General features: G+C 45.1%; 1 protein-coding gene across 1 annotated transcript; it reads right to left on the bottom strand.

The window, feature by feature from the left end:
• Window positions 1–2,215: 2,215 nt before the first annotated feature.
• LOC115181486 (inositol 1,4,5-trisphosphate receptor-interacting protein-like 2) lies at window positions 2,216–9,142 on the bottom strand. The gene is made up of 3 exons (XM_029743369.1): window positions 8,513–9,142; window positions 7,949–8,211; window positions 2,216–3,516 (listed from the first exon to the last, which is right to left on the bottom strand). The coding sequence occupies exons 1-3, from the start codon at window positions 9,099–9,101 to the stop codon at window positions 3,124–3,126; spliced, it is 1,245 nt and encodes a 414-aa protein (XP_029599229.1). The 5' UTR covers window positions 9,102–9,142; the 3' UTR covers window positions 2,216–3,123.
• Window positions 9,143–12,500: the final 3,358 nt, after the last annotated feature.

Here is a 12,500-nt window from a genome sequence, read left to right as displayed (position 1 = left end):
CTGAACTGGTAGGGTACCCTGCTGTTACACTGTCTGTCCTTGAACTGGTAGTGTACCCTGCTGTTACACTGTCTGTCCCTGAACTGGTAGTGTACCCTGGATCACACTGTCTGTCCCTGAACTGGTAGTGTACCCTGGATCACACTGTCTGTCCCTGAACTGGTAGTGTACCCTGCTGTTACACTGTCTGTCCCTGAACTGGTAGTGTACCCTGCTGTTACACTGTCTGTCCCTGAACTGGTAGTGTACCCTGCTGTTACACTGTCAGTCCCTGAACTGGTAGGGTACCCTGCTGTTACACTGTCTGTCCTTGAACTGGTAGTGTACCCTGCTGTTACACTGTCTGTCCCTGAACTGGTAGGGTACCCTGCTGTTACACTGTCTGTCCCTGAACTGGTAGGGTACCCTGCTGTTACACTGTCTGTCCCTGAACTGGTAGTGTACCCTGCTGTTACACTGTCTGTCCCTGAACTGGTAGTGTACCCTGCTGTTACACTGTCTGTCCCTGAACTGGTAGTGTACCCTGCTGTTACACTGTCTGTCCCTGAACTGGTAGTGTACCCTGCTGTTACACTGTCTGTCCCTGAACTGGTAGGGTACCCTGCTGTTACACTGTCTGTCCCTGAACTGGTAGGGTACCCTGCTGTTACACTGTCTGTCCCTGAACTGGTAGTGTACCCTGCTGTTACACTGTCTGTCCCTGAACTGGTAGTGTACCCTGCTGTTACACTGTCTGTCCCTGAACTGGTAGTGTACCCTGGATCACACTGTCTGTCCCTGAACTGGTAGTGTACCCTGGATCACACTGTCTGTCCCTGAACTGGTAGTGTACCCTGCTGTTACACTGTCTGTCCCTGAACTGGTAGTGTACCCTGCTGTTACACTGTCTGTCCCTGAACTGGTAGTGTACCCTGCTGTTACACTGTCTGTCCCTGAACTGGTAGGGTACCCTGCTGTTACACTGTCTGTCCTTGAACTGGTAGTGTACCCTGCTGTTACACTGTCTGTCCCTGAACTGGTAGTGTACCCTGCTGTTACACTGTCTGTCCCTGAACTGGTAGTGTACCCTGCTGTTACACTGTCTGTCCCTGAACTGGTAGGGTACCCTGCTGTTACACTGTCTGTCCCTGAACTGGTAGGGTACCCTGCTGTTACACTGTCTGTCCCTGAACTGGTAGTGTACCCTGCTGTTACACTGTCTGTCCCTGAACTGGTAGTGTACCCTGCTGTTACACTGTCTGTCCCTGAACTGGTAGTGTACCCTGGATCACACTGTCTGTCCCTGAACTGGTAGTGTACCCTGGATCACACTGTCTGTCCCTGAACTGGTAGTGTACCCTGCTGTTACACTGTCTGTCCCTGAACTGGTAGTGTACCCTGCTGTTACACTGTCTGTCCCTGAACTGGTAGTGTACCCTGCTGTTACACTGTCTGTCCCTGAACTGGTAGGGTACCCTGCTGTTACACTGTCTGTCCTTGAACTGGTAGTGTACCCTGCTGTTACACTGTCTGTCCCTGAACTGGTAGTGTACCCTGGATCATACTGTCTGTCCCTGAACTGGTAGTGTACCCTGGATCACACTGTCTGTCCCTGAACTGGTAGTGTACCCTGCTGTTACACTGTCTGTCCCTGAACTGGTAGTGTACCCTGCTGTTACACTGTCTGTCCCTGAACTGGTAGTGTACCCTGCTGTTACACTGTCTGTCCCTGAACTGGTAGGGTACCCTGCTGTTACACTGTCTGTCCTTGAACTGGTAGTGTACCCTGCTGTTACACTGTCTGTCCCTGAACTGGTAGGGTACCCTGCTGTTACACTGTCTGTCCCTGAACTGGTAGGGTACCCTGCTGTTACACTGTCTGTCCCTGAACTGGTAGTGTACCCTGCTGTTACACTGTCTGTCCCTGAACTGGTAGTGTACCCTGCTGTTACACTGTCTGTCCCTGAACTGGTAGTGTACCCTGCTGTTACACTGTCTGTCCCTGAACTGGTAGTGTACCCTGGATCACACTGTCTGTCCCTGAACTGGTAGTGTACCCTGCCGTTACACTGTCTGTCCCCGAACTGGTAGTGTACCCTGCTGTTACACTGTCTGTCCCTGAACTGGTAGTGTACCCTGCCGTTACACTGTCTGTCCCCGAACTGGTAGGGTACCCTGCTGTTACACTGTCTGTCCCTGAACTGGTAGTGTACCCTGCTGTTACACTGTCTGTCCCTGAACTGGGAGGGTACCCTGCTGTTACACTGTCTGTCCCTGAACTGGTAGTGTACCCTGCTGTTACACTGTCTGTCCCTGAACTGGTAGGGTACCCTGCTGTTACACTGTCTGTCCCTGAACTGGTAGTGTACCCTGCTGTTACACTGTCTGTCCCTGAACTGGTAGGGTACCCTGCATCACACTGTCTGTCCCTGAACTGGGAGGGTACCCTGCTGTTACACTGTCTGTCCCTGAACTGGTAGGCTACCCTGCTGTTACACTGTCTGTCCCTGAACTGGTAGGGTACCCTGCTGTTACACTGTCTGTCCCTGAACTGGTAGGGTACCCTGCTGTTACACTCTCTGTCCCTGAACTGGTAGGGTACCCTGCCGTTACAATGTCTGATAATACATACAGGACAGAACACAGAAGTGCATCCCAAAAGGCACCGTATTGCCTAGTGCACTACTTTGGACCAGAGTCCTATGGGAAAGTAGTGCACTAAATACGGAATAGGGTGCCAATAGGAACACAAGCAGAAGCAGACATACAATCACTCTGGTTTTGAATGAAACCTGATTCATTAGGTACCAGGGAAAAATTGCACATGTATCCATTACAAATTCATAAATTACAAATTCATAAATTACAAATTCACACATTCCCTATGATTTCCATTCATGACTGGTTAAGAGGGATGACTCAGAGAACGTCCCATCACTGTTATAGGCTTTCATTTTATTCTAGACCAGTAGCTCCTGTACAACCTTTGGATGTGCAAGTAGTCTGATGTTTCATCCATCCCGTCGGTCTATGTATCTCTCTGTTTGACTAGGCCTGTTGTTGGAGGATATTAGCTGTTACTTTTTTGTTAACCTCTGTTTTCACCTGTAATCCTTTTCTTCGTTTCCAGAAAAGATAAGTTGGTTATTCTCCAGGTTGCAGATGCTGACAGTTTATGTTGCCTGCCCTGCCCAGCCCCAAGCTACTCCTCTGGGGTCGGCCCAACCTGATCAGCCGGTGGAGATGGCTCCAGGCATACGCCAACCGGCCAGACACTAGGTCCAATGAGGCTGGGTCCACACCTGCCCAGAGGTTCCCTGCCAAACCCCCCAAACATCCCCCCGAACCCTCCACTGGACCCCCCACTGGAGCTCTCACCGCCTCCTTGACCAACTTAGGTAGAGCCACAGAGTCAGGTAAGATGGAGCTGCTGTCACTCCCCAGGAAGAGGTGATCCAGAGCCCGGTTCTGGAGGCTCTCCCTCAGGCTGCAGACCAGATCCTCCATCCTGGCCACCAGATGGCGATCCTCCCAGGCCTAAAAAAGAAAGACAAGTAGACGGTCAGTAAGATGCAAAAACCTTAGTAACCTATTTACAAATGATTCCAAACATACGTGTACATATGATAGAGCAGATCAGCCTATAGAGGACAATAAATCAGGACGGATAACAGGCCTCCAATCAAATCAAAGTTTATTGTCATGTGAAGGGATGGGCAAAAATGACAAATTACAATTACAAATTATAATTACAAATTCCAATAGCAAAATACCGTAAAGATTAACGTATCAAAATAAATTACAAAAATATGTTTGCAAAGTATTGTATTTAATTCAAATGCATGTATTGTGTATATTAAAAGACAAAAATACATTTGCAAGTAGCCCCTTAACAAAACAGCATTGTCAGTAATGACTACAGAGATACCTGGCTTGATTTGACTGTGATACGTCTTTTATCCTCCTTAGTTTAATGCGCTGACTGCTCCCGAGTGGTGCAGCGGCCTAAGGCACTGCATCTCAGTGCTAAAGGCTTCACTACAGACACCCTGGTTCCATTCCAGGCTGTATCATTACCGGCCGTGATTGGGAGTCTCATAGAGCGGCGCACAATTGGCCCAGCGTCATTAGTGTTTGGCCGGGGTAGGCCGTCATTGTAAATAAGAATTTGTTCTTAACTGACTTGCCTAGTTAAATAAAAGGTTAAATTAATTAATTTTAAAAAGGTCACTCTGGATAAGAGTATCTGCTAAACGACCAAAATGTAAATGTAAAAATTAAAAGCAGACTGGTTATTATAATTGGCCTTGTTTCAGGACGGAGCTCATTAGAATAATACCCAGCATGTTTTGCGAGTCTTAATTTTCACATTTATATTTTGGTAATTTAGCTCTTATCACACCATAGTGCCATCAGACTTCTGATACCAATGCAGGATGAAAGGGGGACATAAAATGGTAATATAAAAAATGGTATAGAAAAGTATTTTGTATTTTAAAAATACAAATTACAGCTCTCTAAAGTATCTTGTTACAAAATACATTGGATTGTAGTTCATGCCAGTGAAAAAATAATTACAAAGTACTCAGGAGTAATTAAAATAAGGAATACTGCCCATCTCTGGTCATATGCAGAATACATACTGCGTAGTGTACACAGTACAATGAAATACTTCCTAGCAAGCTCTACTCTCTAACAGTGGAGCATCTATTTAAAAAGTATTCAACAAAAATAAATAGTAAATAAAGCTGTAAGAGAAGACAACTACAAGTATCTATTAAATGTATGGTGTAACCTGTAGTATCTATTAAAGGTATGGTGTAACCTGTAGTACCTATTAAAGGTATGGTGTAACCTGTAGTACCTATTAAAGGTATGTTGTAACCTACCTCTACAATACCTATTAAAGGTCTGTTGTAACCTGTAGTATCTATTAAAGGTATGTTGTAACCTGTAGTAACTATTAAAGGTATGCTGTAACCTACCTCTACAATACCTATTAAAGTTATGTTGTAACCTGTAGTACCTATTAAAGGTATGGTGTAACCTGTAGTACCTATTAAAGGTATGTTGTAACCTGTAGTACCTATTAAAGGTATGTTGTAACCTGTAGTAACTATTAAAGGTATGTTGTAACCTGTAGTACCTATTAAAGGTATGTTGTAACCTGTAGTACCTATTAAAGGTATGGTGTAACCTGTAGTACCTATTAAAGGTATGGTGTAACCTGTAGTACCTATTAAAGGTATGGTGTAACCTGTAGTAAGTATTAAAGGTATATTGTAACCTGTAGTACCTATTAAAGGTATGTTGTAACCTGTAGTAACTATTAAAGGTATGTTGTAACCTGTAGTACCTATTAAAGGTATGTTGTAACCTGTAGTATCTATTAAGGGTATGTTGTAACCTGTAGTACCTATTAAAGGTATGGTGTAACCTGTAGTACCTATTAAAGGTATGGTGTAACCTGTAGTACCTATTAAAGGTATGTTGTAACCTACCTCTACAATACCTATTAAAGGTATGTTGTAACCTGTAGTACCTATTAAAGGTATGTTGTAACCTGTAGTACCTATTAAAGGTATGCTGTAACCTACCTCTACAATACCTATTAAAGGTATGTTGTAACCTGTAGTACCTATTAAAGGTATGTTGTAACCTGTAGTACCTATTAAAGGTATGTTGTAACCTGTAGTATCTATTAAAGGTATGTTGTAACCTGTAGTACCTATTAAAGGTATGCTGTAACCTACCTCTACAATACCTATTAAAGGTATGTTGTAACCTGTAGTATCTATTAAAGGTTTGTTGTAACCTGTAGTACCTATTAAAGGTATGGTGTAACCTGTAGTACCTATTAAAGGTATGTTGTAACCTGTAGTAACTATTAAAGGTATGTTGTAACCTGTAGTACCTATTAAAGGTATGTTGTAACCTGTAGTACCTATTAAAGGTATGGTGTAACCTGTAGTATCTATTAAATGTATGTTGTAACCTGTAGTACCTATTAAAGGTATGTTGTAACCTGTAGTACCTATTAAAGGTATGGTGTAACCTGTAGTACCTATTAAAGGTATGTTGTTTCCTACCTCTACAGTACCTATTAAAAGTATGTTGTAACCTGTAGTACCTATTAAAGGTATGGTGTAACCTGTAGTACCTATTAAAGGTATGGTGTAACCTGTAGTACCTATTAAAGGTATGTTGTAACCTGTAGTACCTATTAACGGTATGTTGTTTCCTACCTCTACAGTACCTATTAAAAGTATGTTGTAACCTGTAGTACCTATTAAAGGTATGTTGTTTCCTACCTCTACAGTACCTATTAAAGGTATGGTGTAACCTGTAGTATCTATTAAAGGTATGTTGTAACCTGTAGTACCTATTAAAGGTATGGTGTAACCTGTAGTACCTATTAAAGGTATGGTGTAACCTGTAGTACCTATTAAAGGTATGGTGTAACCTGTAGTACCTATTAAAAGGTATGGTGTAACCTGTAGTACCTATTAAAGGTATGTTGTAACCTACCTCTACAATACCTATTAAAGGTATGTTGTAACCTGTAGTACCTATTAAAGGTATGTTGTAACCTGTAGTACCTATTAAAGGTATTCTGTAACCTACCTCTACAATACCTATTAAAGGTATGTTGTAACCTGTAGTACCTATTAAAGGTATTCTGTAACCTACCTCTACAATACCTATTAAAGGTATGTTGTAACCTGTAGTACCTACTAAAGGTATGCTGTAACCTACCTCTACAATACCTATTAAAGGTATGTTGTAACCTGCAGTACCTATTAAAGGTATGGTGTAACCTGTAGTACCTATTAAAGGTATGGTGTAACCTGTAGTACCTATTAAAGGTATGGTGTAACCTACCTCTACAATACCTATTAAAGGTATGGTGTAACCTGTAGTACCTATTAAAGGTATGGTGTAACCTGTAGTACCTATTAAAGGTATGGTGTAACCTGTAGTACCTATTAAAGGTGTGGTGTAACCTGTAGTACCTATTAAAGGTATGTTGTAACCTGTAGTATCTATTCAAGGTATGTTGTAACCTGTAGTATCTATTAAAGGTATGTTGTAACCTGTAGTACCTATTAAAGGTATGGTGTAACCTGTAGTACCTATTAAAGGTATGGTGTAACCTGTAGTACCTATTAAAGGTATGTTGTAACCTGTAGTACCTATTAAAGGTATGTTGTTTCCTACCTCTACAGTACCTATTAAAAGTATGTTGTAACCTGTAGTACCTATTAAAGGTATGGTGTAACCTGTAGTACCTATTAAAAGGTATGGTGTAACCTGTAGTACCTATTAAAGGTATGTTGTAACCTACCTCTACAATACCTATTAAAGGTATGTTGTAACCTGTAGTACCTATTAAAGGTATGTTGTAACCTGTAGTACCTATTAAAGGTATTCTGTAACCTACCTCTACAATACCTATTAAAGGTATGTTGTAACCTGTAGTACCTATTAAAGGTATTCTGTAACCTACCTCTACAATACCTATTAAAGGTATGTTGTAACCTGTAGTACCTACTAAAGGTATGCTGTAACCTACCTCTACAATACCTATTAAAGGTATGTTGTAACCTGTAGTATCTATTAAAGGTATGTTGTAACCTGTAGTACCTATTAAAGGTATGTTGTAACCTGTAGTAACTATTAAAGGTATGTTGTAACCTGTAGTACCTATTAAAGGTATGTTGTAACCTGTAGTACCTATTAAAGGTATGGTGTAACCTGTAGTACCTATTAAAGATATGGTGTAACCTGTAGTACCTATTAAAGGTATGGTGTAACCTGTAGTACCTATTAAAGGTATGGTGTAACCTGTAGTACCTATTAAAGATATGGTGTAACCTGTAGTACCTATTAAAGGTATGGTGTAACCTGTAGTACCTATTAAAGGTATGTTGTAACCTGTAGTATCTATTAAAGGTATGTTGTAACCTACCTCTGCAGGAGAGCTGAGTAGCAGACGCAGCCAGGCCGTCTTTAGTGTGTAGGAGGAGAGGACTGACCTCCAGAGCGCCCCCCGGTGGCTGTCCAGTGCCTGGCCACCCAGGTCACGCAGGGCCTTGGTCAGCTGGAGCACCTTGAGGTGGCAGGAGGGCTGTGGGGAGCGGCCACGGAGCCAGCCCAGCAGACGCTGCTCCTGGCGGGGGAAGAACAAAGTCCACAGGTCCCTCTCCTCGCTCTGCTGGTTCTGGTGCTGGTCTGGAATGAAAGGAGAGAACGGATGGATGGATGGATGGATGGATGGATGGATGGATGGATGAATGGATGGATGGATGGATGGATGGATGGATGGATGGACGGACGGACGGACGGAAAGAAAGAAGAAAGGAAGGAAGTAGGGAAGGAAAGAAGGAGATAGGGAATTAATGATTTAGTGAATTAAATAATGAATGAATAATGAATTAATGAACAAAGAAAGGAGAGAAGCTAAGAAAGTGTAATATACTTTATTGAATTTGTAAATTATGTCATATATTTACACCTGATCACCTGAACACACCTGTATTTGACATCGCCACTGAGGCCATCGTTTCCATGGGAACCAGGTAGACCCCGTCTCCGAGGGGGATGGCGGGGAGGAGCCGTATTGCCATGGAGATGTGACAGCAGACGTAGTCGGAACGTGGTGTGAGGCAGAGCTGCACACGGTCGTCAGCCAGTGCCAGACTCAGCGTACAGCGCTGCTCGAAAGGGTAGCGCACGGTTGCTAGGCAACGCTGGACCGCCGGGTAGAACCAACGGAGGACGGAGTCCGGGGTCAGGCGATAGACTCCGCCCCCTCCTCCTGACACTGCCGTGACCCCTGACAGTGACCTCGATGACCTTTCGGGCGACCCCCGAGAAGGGTGCATTCGTAAAAACGTGTCAGTGAAGTTGCGGTGTTTTCGTAGCCAGTCGCCACGACGAGGAGTCTCTAGACTGCACCGTGGCACGCCGCTCCGCCCACCGTCCTCTGAGCTTTCCCCTTTCATCTCTTCCTTCACCTCGTCCTTCAAGTCTTCCTTCCCTTCTTCTCTGACCTCTGTCTGCTCCTCCACCTTGCTGTCGTCCTTCTGGACATCCTTCACTTTATTGCTTCTTACCCTCATCCTGTCCCCCTTCCCCGACTTTCTCCCATTTTCTTTAACCTCCCCCCTCTGCTCCCTCACATCCTCCTTGCCCTCCCCCTTCCCTGACTTTCTCCCGTTCTCTTTAACCTCCCCCCTCTGCTCCCTCACATCCCCCTTGCCCTCCCCCTTCCCCGACTTTCTCCCGTTCTCTTTAACCTCCCCCCTCTGCTCCCTCACATCCTCCTTGCCCTCCCCCTTCCCTGACTTTCTCCCGTTCTCTTTAACCTCCCCCCTCTGCTCCCTCACATCCTCCTTGCCATCCCCCTTCCCTGACTTTCTCCCGTTCTCTTTAACCTCCCCCCTCTGCTCCCTCACATCCTCCTTGCCATCCCCTTCCTGACTTTCTCCCGTTCTTTTTAACCTCCCCCCTCTGCTCCCTCACATCCTCCTTGCCCTCCCCCTTCCCCGACTTTCTCCCGTTCTCTTTAACCTCCCCCCTCTGCTCCCTCACATCCTCCTTGCCCTCCCCCTTCGCCGACTTTCTCCCGTTCTCTTTAACCTCCCCCCTCTGCTCCCTCACATCCTCCTTGCCCTCCCCCTTCGCCGACTTTCTCCCGTTCTCTTTAACCTCCCCCCTCTGCTCCCTCACATCCTCCTTGCCCTCCCCCTTCGCCGACTTTCTCCCGTTCTCTTTAACCTCCACCCTCTGCTCCCTCACATCCTCCTTGCCCTCCCCCTTCGCCGACTTTCTCCCGTTCTCTTTAACCTCCCCCCTCTGCTCCCTCACATCCTCCTTGCCCTCCCCCTTCCCTGACTTTCTCCCGTTCTCTTTAACCTCCACCCTCTGCTCCCTCACATCCTCCTTGCCCTCCCCCTTCCCTGACTTTCTCCCGTTCTCTTTAACCTCCCCCCTCTGCTCCCTCACATCCTCCTTGCCCTCCCCCTTCGCCGACTTTCTCCCGTTCTCTTTAACCTCCCCCCTCTGCTCCCTCACATCCTCCTTGCCCTCCCCCTTCGCCGACTTTCTCCCGTTCTCTTTAACCTCCCCCCTCTGCTCCCTCACATCCCTCTTGCCCTCCCCCTTCTCCTCTCCCTTCTCCTCTCCTCTCTCGTTCTTCTTCTCCTCCCCCCTCCTCTCCCCCCTGTATACTCGTGGCTCCAGTCTCAGTTCTCGGGGTATCTTCAGAGGTACCAGGATGTCATAGTAATCTGGAGCGCCCACTTTGTGCTCCTCGTATGAACTGCCCACCTGCAACCAGACCAGACAAACAAGGATTATGTGAGTCCCAAATTACACCCCAATTCCCGAGAAGTTTGTTTACGTAGACCATCAACTATGTTAACTAATTAATAATTTAACAACAAAAAGAGAAAATGTTATCTTCCGAAACTCACCTGCAGGAAGTCTCCCCGGAACGCCAGAGAGGACTCTGGGATACCTCCAGTGGCACGTCCGGCTCTGACCAGCTCCCCGACCAGTTTGGCCACGTGGGCCTTGCTGTGCCCCAGGACGTGAGGAGACAGACGCACCCAGCGCTCGTAGTAGTCCTCCAGGACCTCTCGACGAGACCAACCCGATTTCAGAGTCCCGTCAGCGGCCTCGAGGGGCACCCTCTGGGGCCCCCCTGGGTGGGTGGAGCAGTACCTGCCGTTACACATTGATATTTGAGTCAATTCATATTTGAACAGATGGCTACTTAGTGCAATCAAGGGAGTGAAGGGAACCACAGCATTATGGGTATTATTATGAGTTTTCAAAAGCAGAAGCAAGAATCACCGTAGTAACCGTGCAACTCAAACAGAGGGAGAGACAGACAGAAAGACACACAGAGAGAGAGAGAGAGAGAGAGAGAGAGAGAGAGAGAGAGAGAGAGAGAGAGAGAGAGAGAGAGAGAGAGAGAGAGAGAGAGAGAGGAAAAACACCTACCTGGAGGTGACAGCCCCCCCAGACACAACTATGACAACATAACCAACAAAAACGGGTCACAACTCCTGCAGCTCTGTCGCACGCTCGGTCTGTACATAGTCAATGGTAGGCGTCGAGGGGACTACTATGGTAGGTACACCTACAGCTCATCTCTTGGCAGTGGTACTGTAGACTACTTTATCACTGACCTCAACCCAGAGTCTCTCAGAGCGTTCACAGTCAGCCCACTGACACCCCAATCAGACCACAGCAAAATCACAGTCTACTTGAACAGAGCAATACTCAATAATGAGGCATCAAAGCCAAAGGAACTGAGTAACATTAAGAAATGCTATAGATGGAAGGAATGTAGTGTGGAAACCTACCAAAAACAATTATGGAACAACAAATTCAATCCCTTTTAGACAACTTCCTGGACAAAACGTTTCACTGTAATAGTGAAGGTGTAAACTTGGCAGTAGAAAATCTTAACAGTATATTTGACCTCTCAGCTTCCCTACTGAATCTAAAAATGTCAAGCAAACAACATAAGAAAGAAATTGAGAAACCTGTCCAACCAAAAACATAGAGACCCAGAAAACCTGAGTCTTCACTATGGTGAATCACTAAAACAATACATAAATACACTAGGGAAAAAGAAGGAACAGCACGTCAGAAATCAGCTCAATGTAACTGAAGAATCCGTAGACTCTAACCACTTCTGGGAATATTGGAAAACACTTAACAAACAACAACATGAAGAGTTATCTATCCAAAACGGATAAACCACTTCTCCAATCTGTTTTACTATATAACTAAGACTACCAGAACCCACTGGATTCTCCAATTACATTGAATGAACTACAGGACAAAATAAAACCCTCCAACCCAAAAAGGCCTGTGGTGTTGATGGTATCCTCAATGAAATGATCAACTATACAGACAACAAATTCCAATTGGCTATACTAAAACTCTTTAACATCATCCTCAGCTCTGCCATCTTCCCCAATATTTGGAACCAAGGACTGATCACCCCGATCCACAAAAGTGGAGACAAATTTGATCCCAATAACTACCGTAGGATATGCGTCAACAGCAACCTTGGGAAAATCCTTGTAAAATCTACGTAAAACACCAAATAATGCACGCAGAGCAGAATTAATGATCAAAATCCAGAAATGAGACATTAAATTCTACAACCACCTAAAAGGAAGCGATTCCCAAACATTCCATAACAAAGCCATCACCTACAGAGAGATGAACCTGGAGAAGAGTCCCCTAAGCAAGCTGGTCCTGGGGCTCAGTTCACAAACACAAACAGACCCCACAGAGCCCCAGGACAGCAACACAATTAGACCCAACCAAATCATCAGAAAACAAAAAGATAATTAGTTGACATATTAGAAAGAATGAACAAAAATACTGAGCAAACTAGAATGCTATTTGGCCCTAAACAGAGAGTACACAGCGGCAGAATACCTGACCACTGTGACCCAAACTTAAGGAAAGCTTTGACTATGTACAGACTCAGT

This window comes from Salmo trutta, unplaced genomic scaffold (genome assembly GCF_901001165.1).
Source record: "Salmo trutta unplaced genomic scaffold, fSalTru1.1, whole genome shotgun sequence".
NCBI lineage: Eukaryota > Metazoa > Chordata > Actinopteri > Salmoniformes > Salmonidae > Salmo > Salmo trutta.
This window is presented reverse-complemented; position numbering and strand designations above follow the sequence as displayed.

Excerpts from the sequence above, each read along its gene's own strand:
- LOC115181486 (XM_029743369.1), bottom strand. The coding sequence starts at position 9,101 with ATGAGGGTAAGAAGCAATAAAGTGAAGGATGTCCAGAAGGACGACAGC. Across the intron at positions 8,212-8,512 it reads AGTGGCGATGTCAAATACAG|ACCAGCACCAGAACCAGCAG; the intron begins GTGTGTTCAGGT and ends CTTTCATTCCAG. Across the intron at positions 3,517-7,948 it reads TACTCAGCTCTCCTGCAGAG|GCCTGGGAGGATCGCCATCT; the intron begins GTAGGTTACAAC and ends TTTCTTTTTTAG.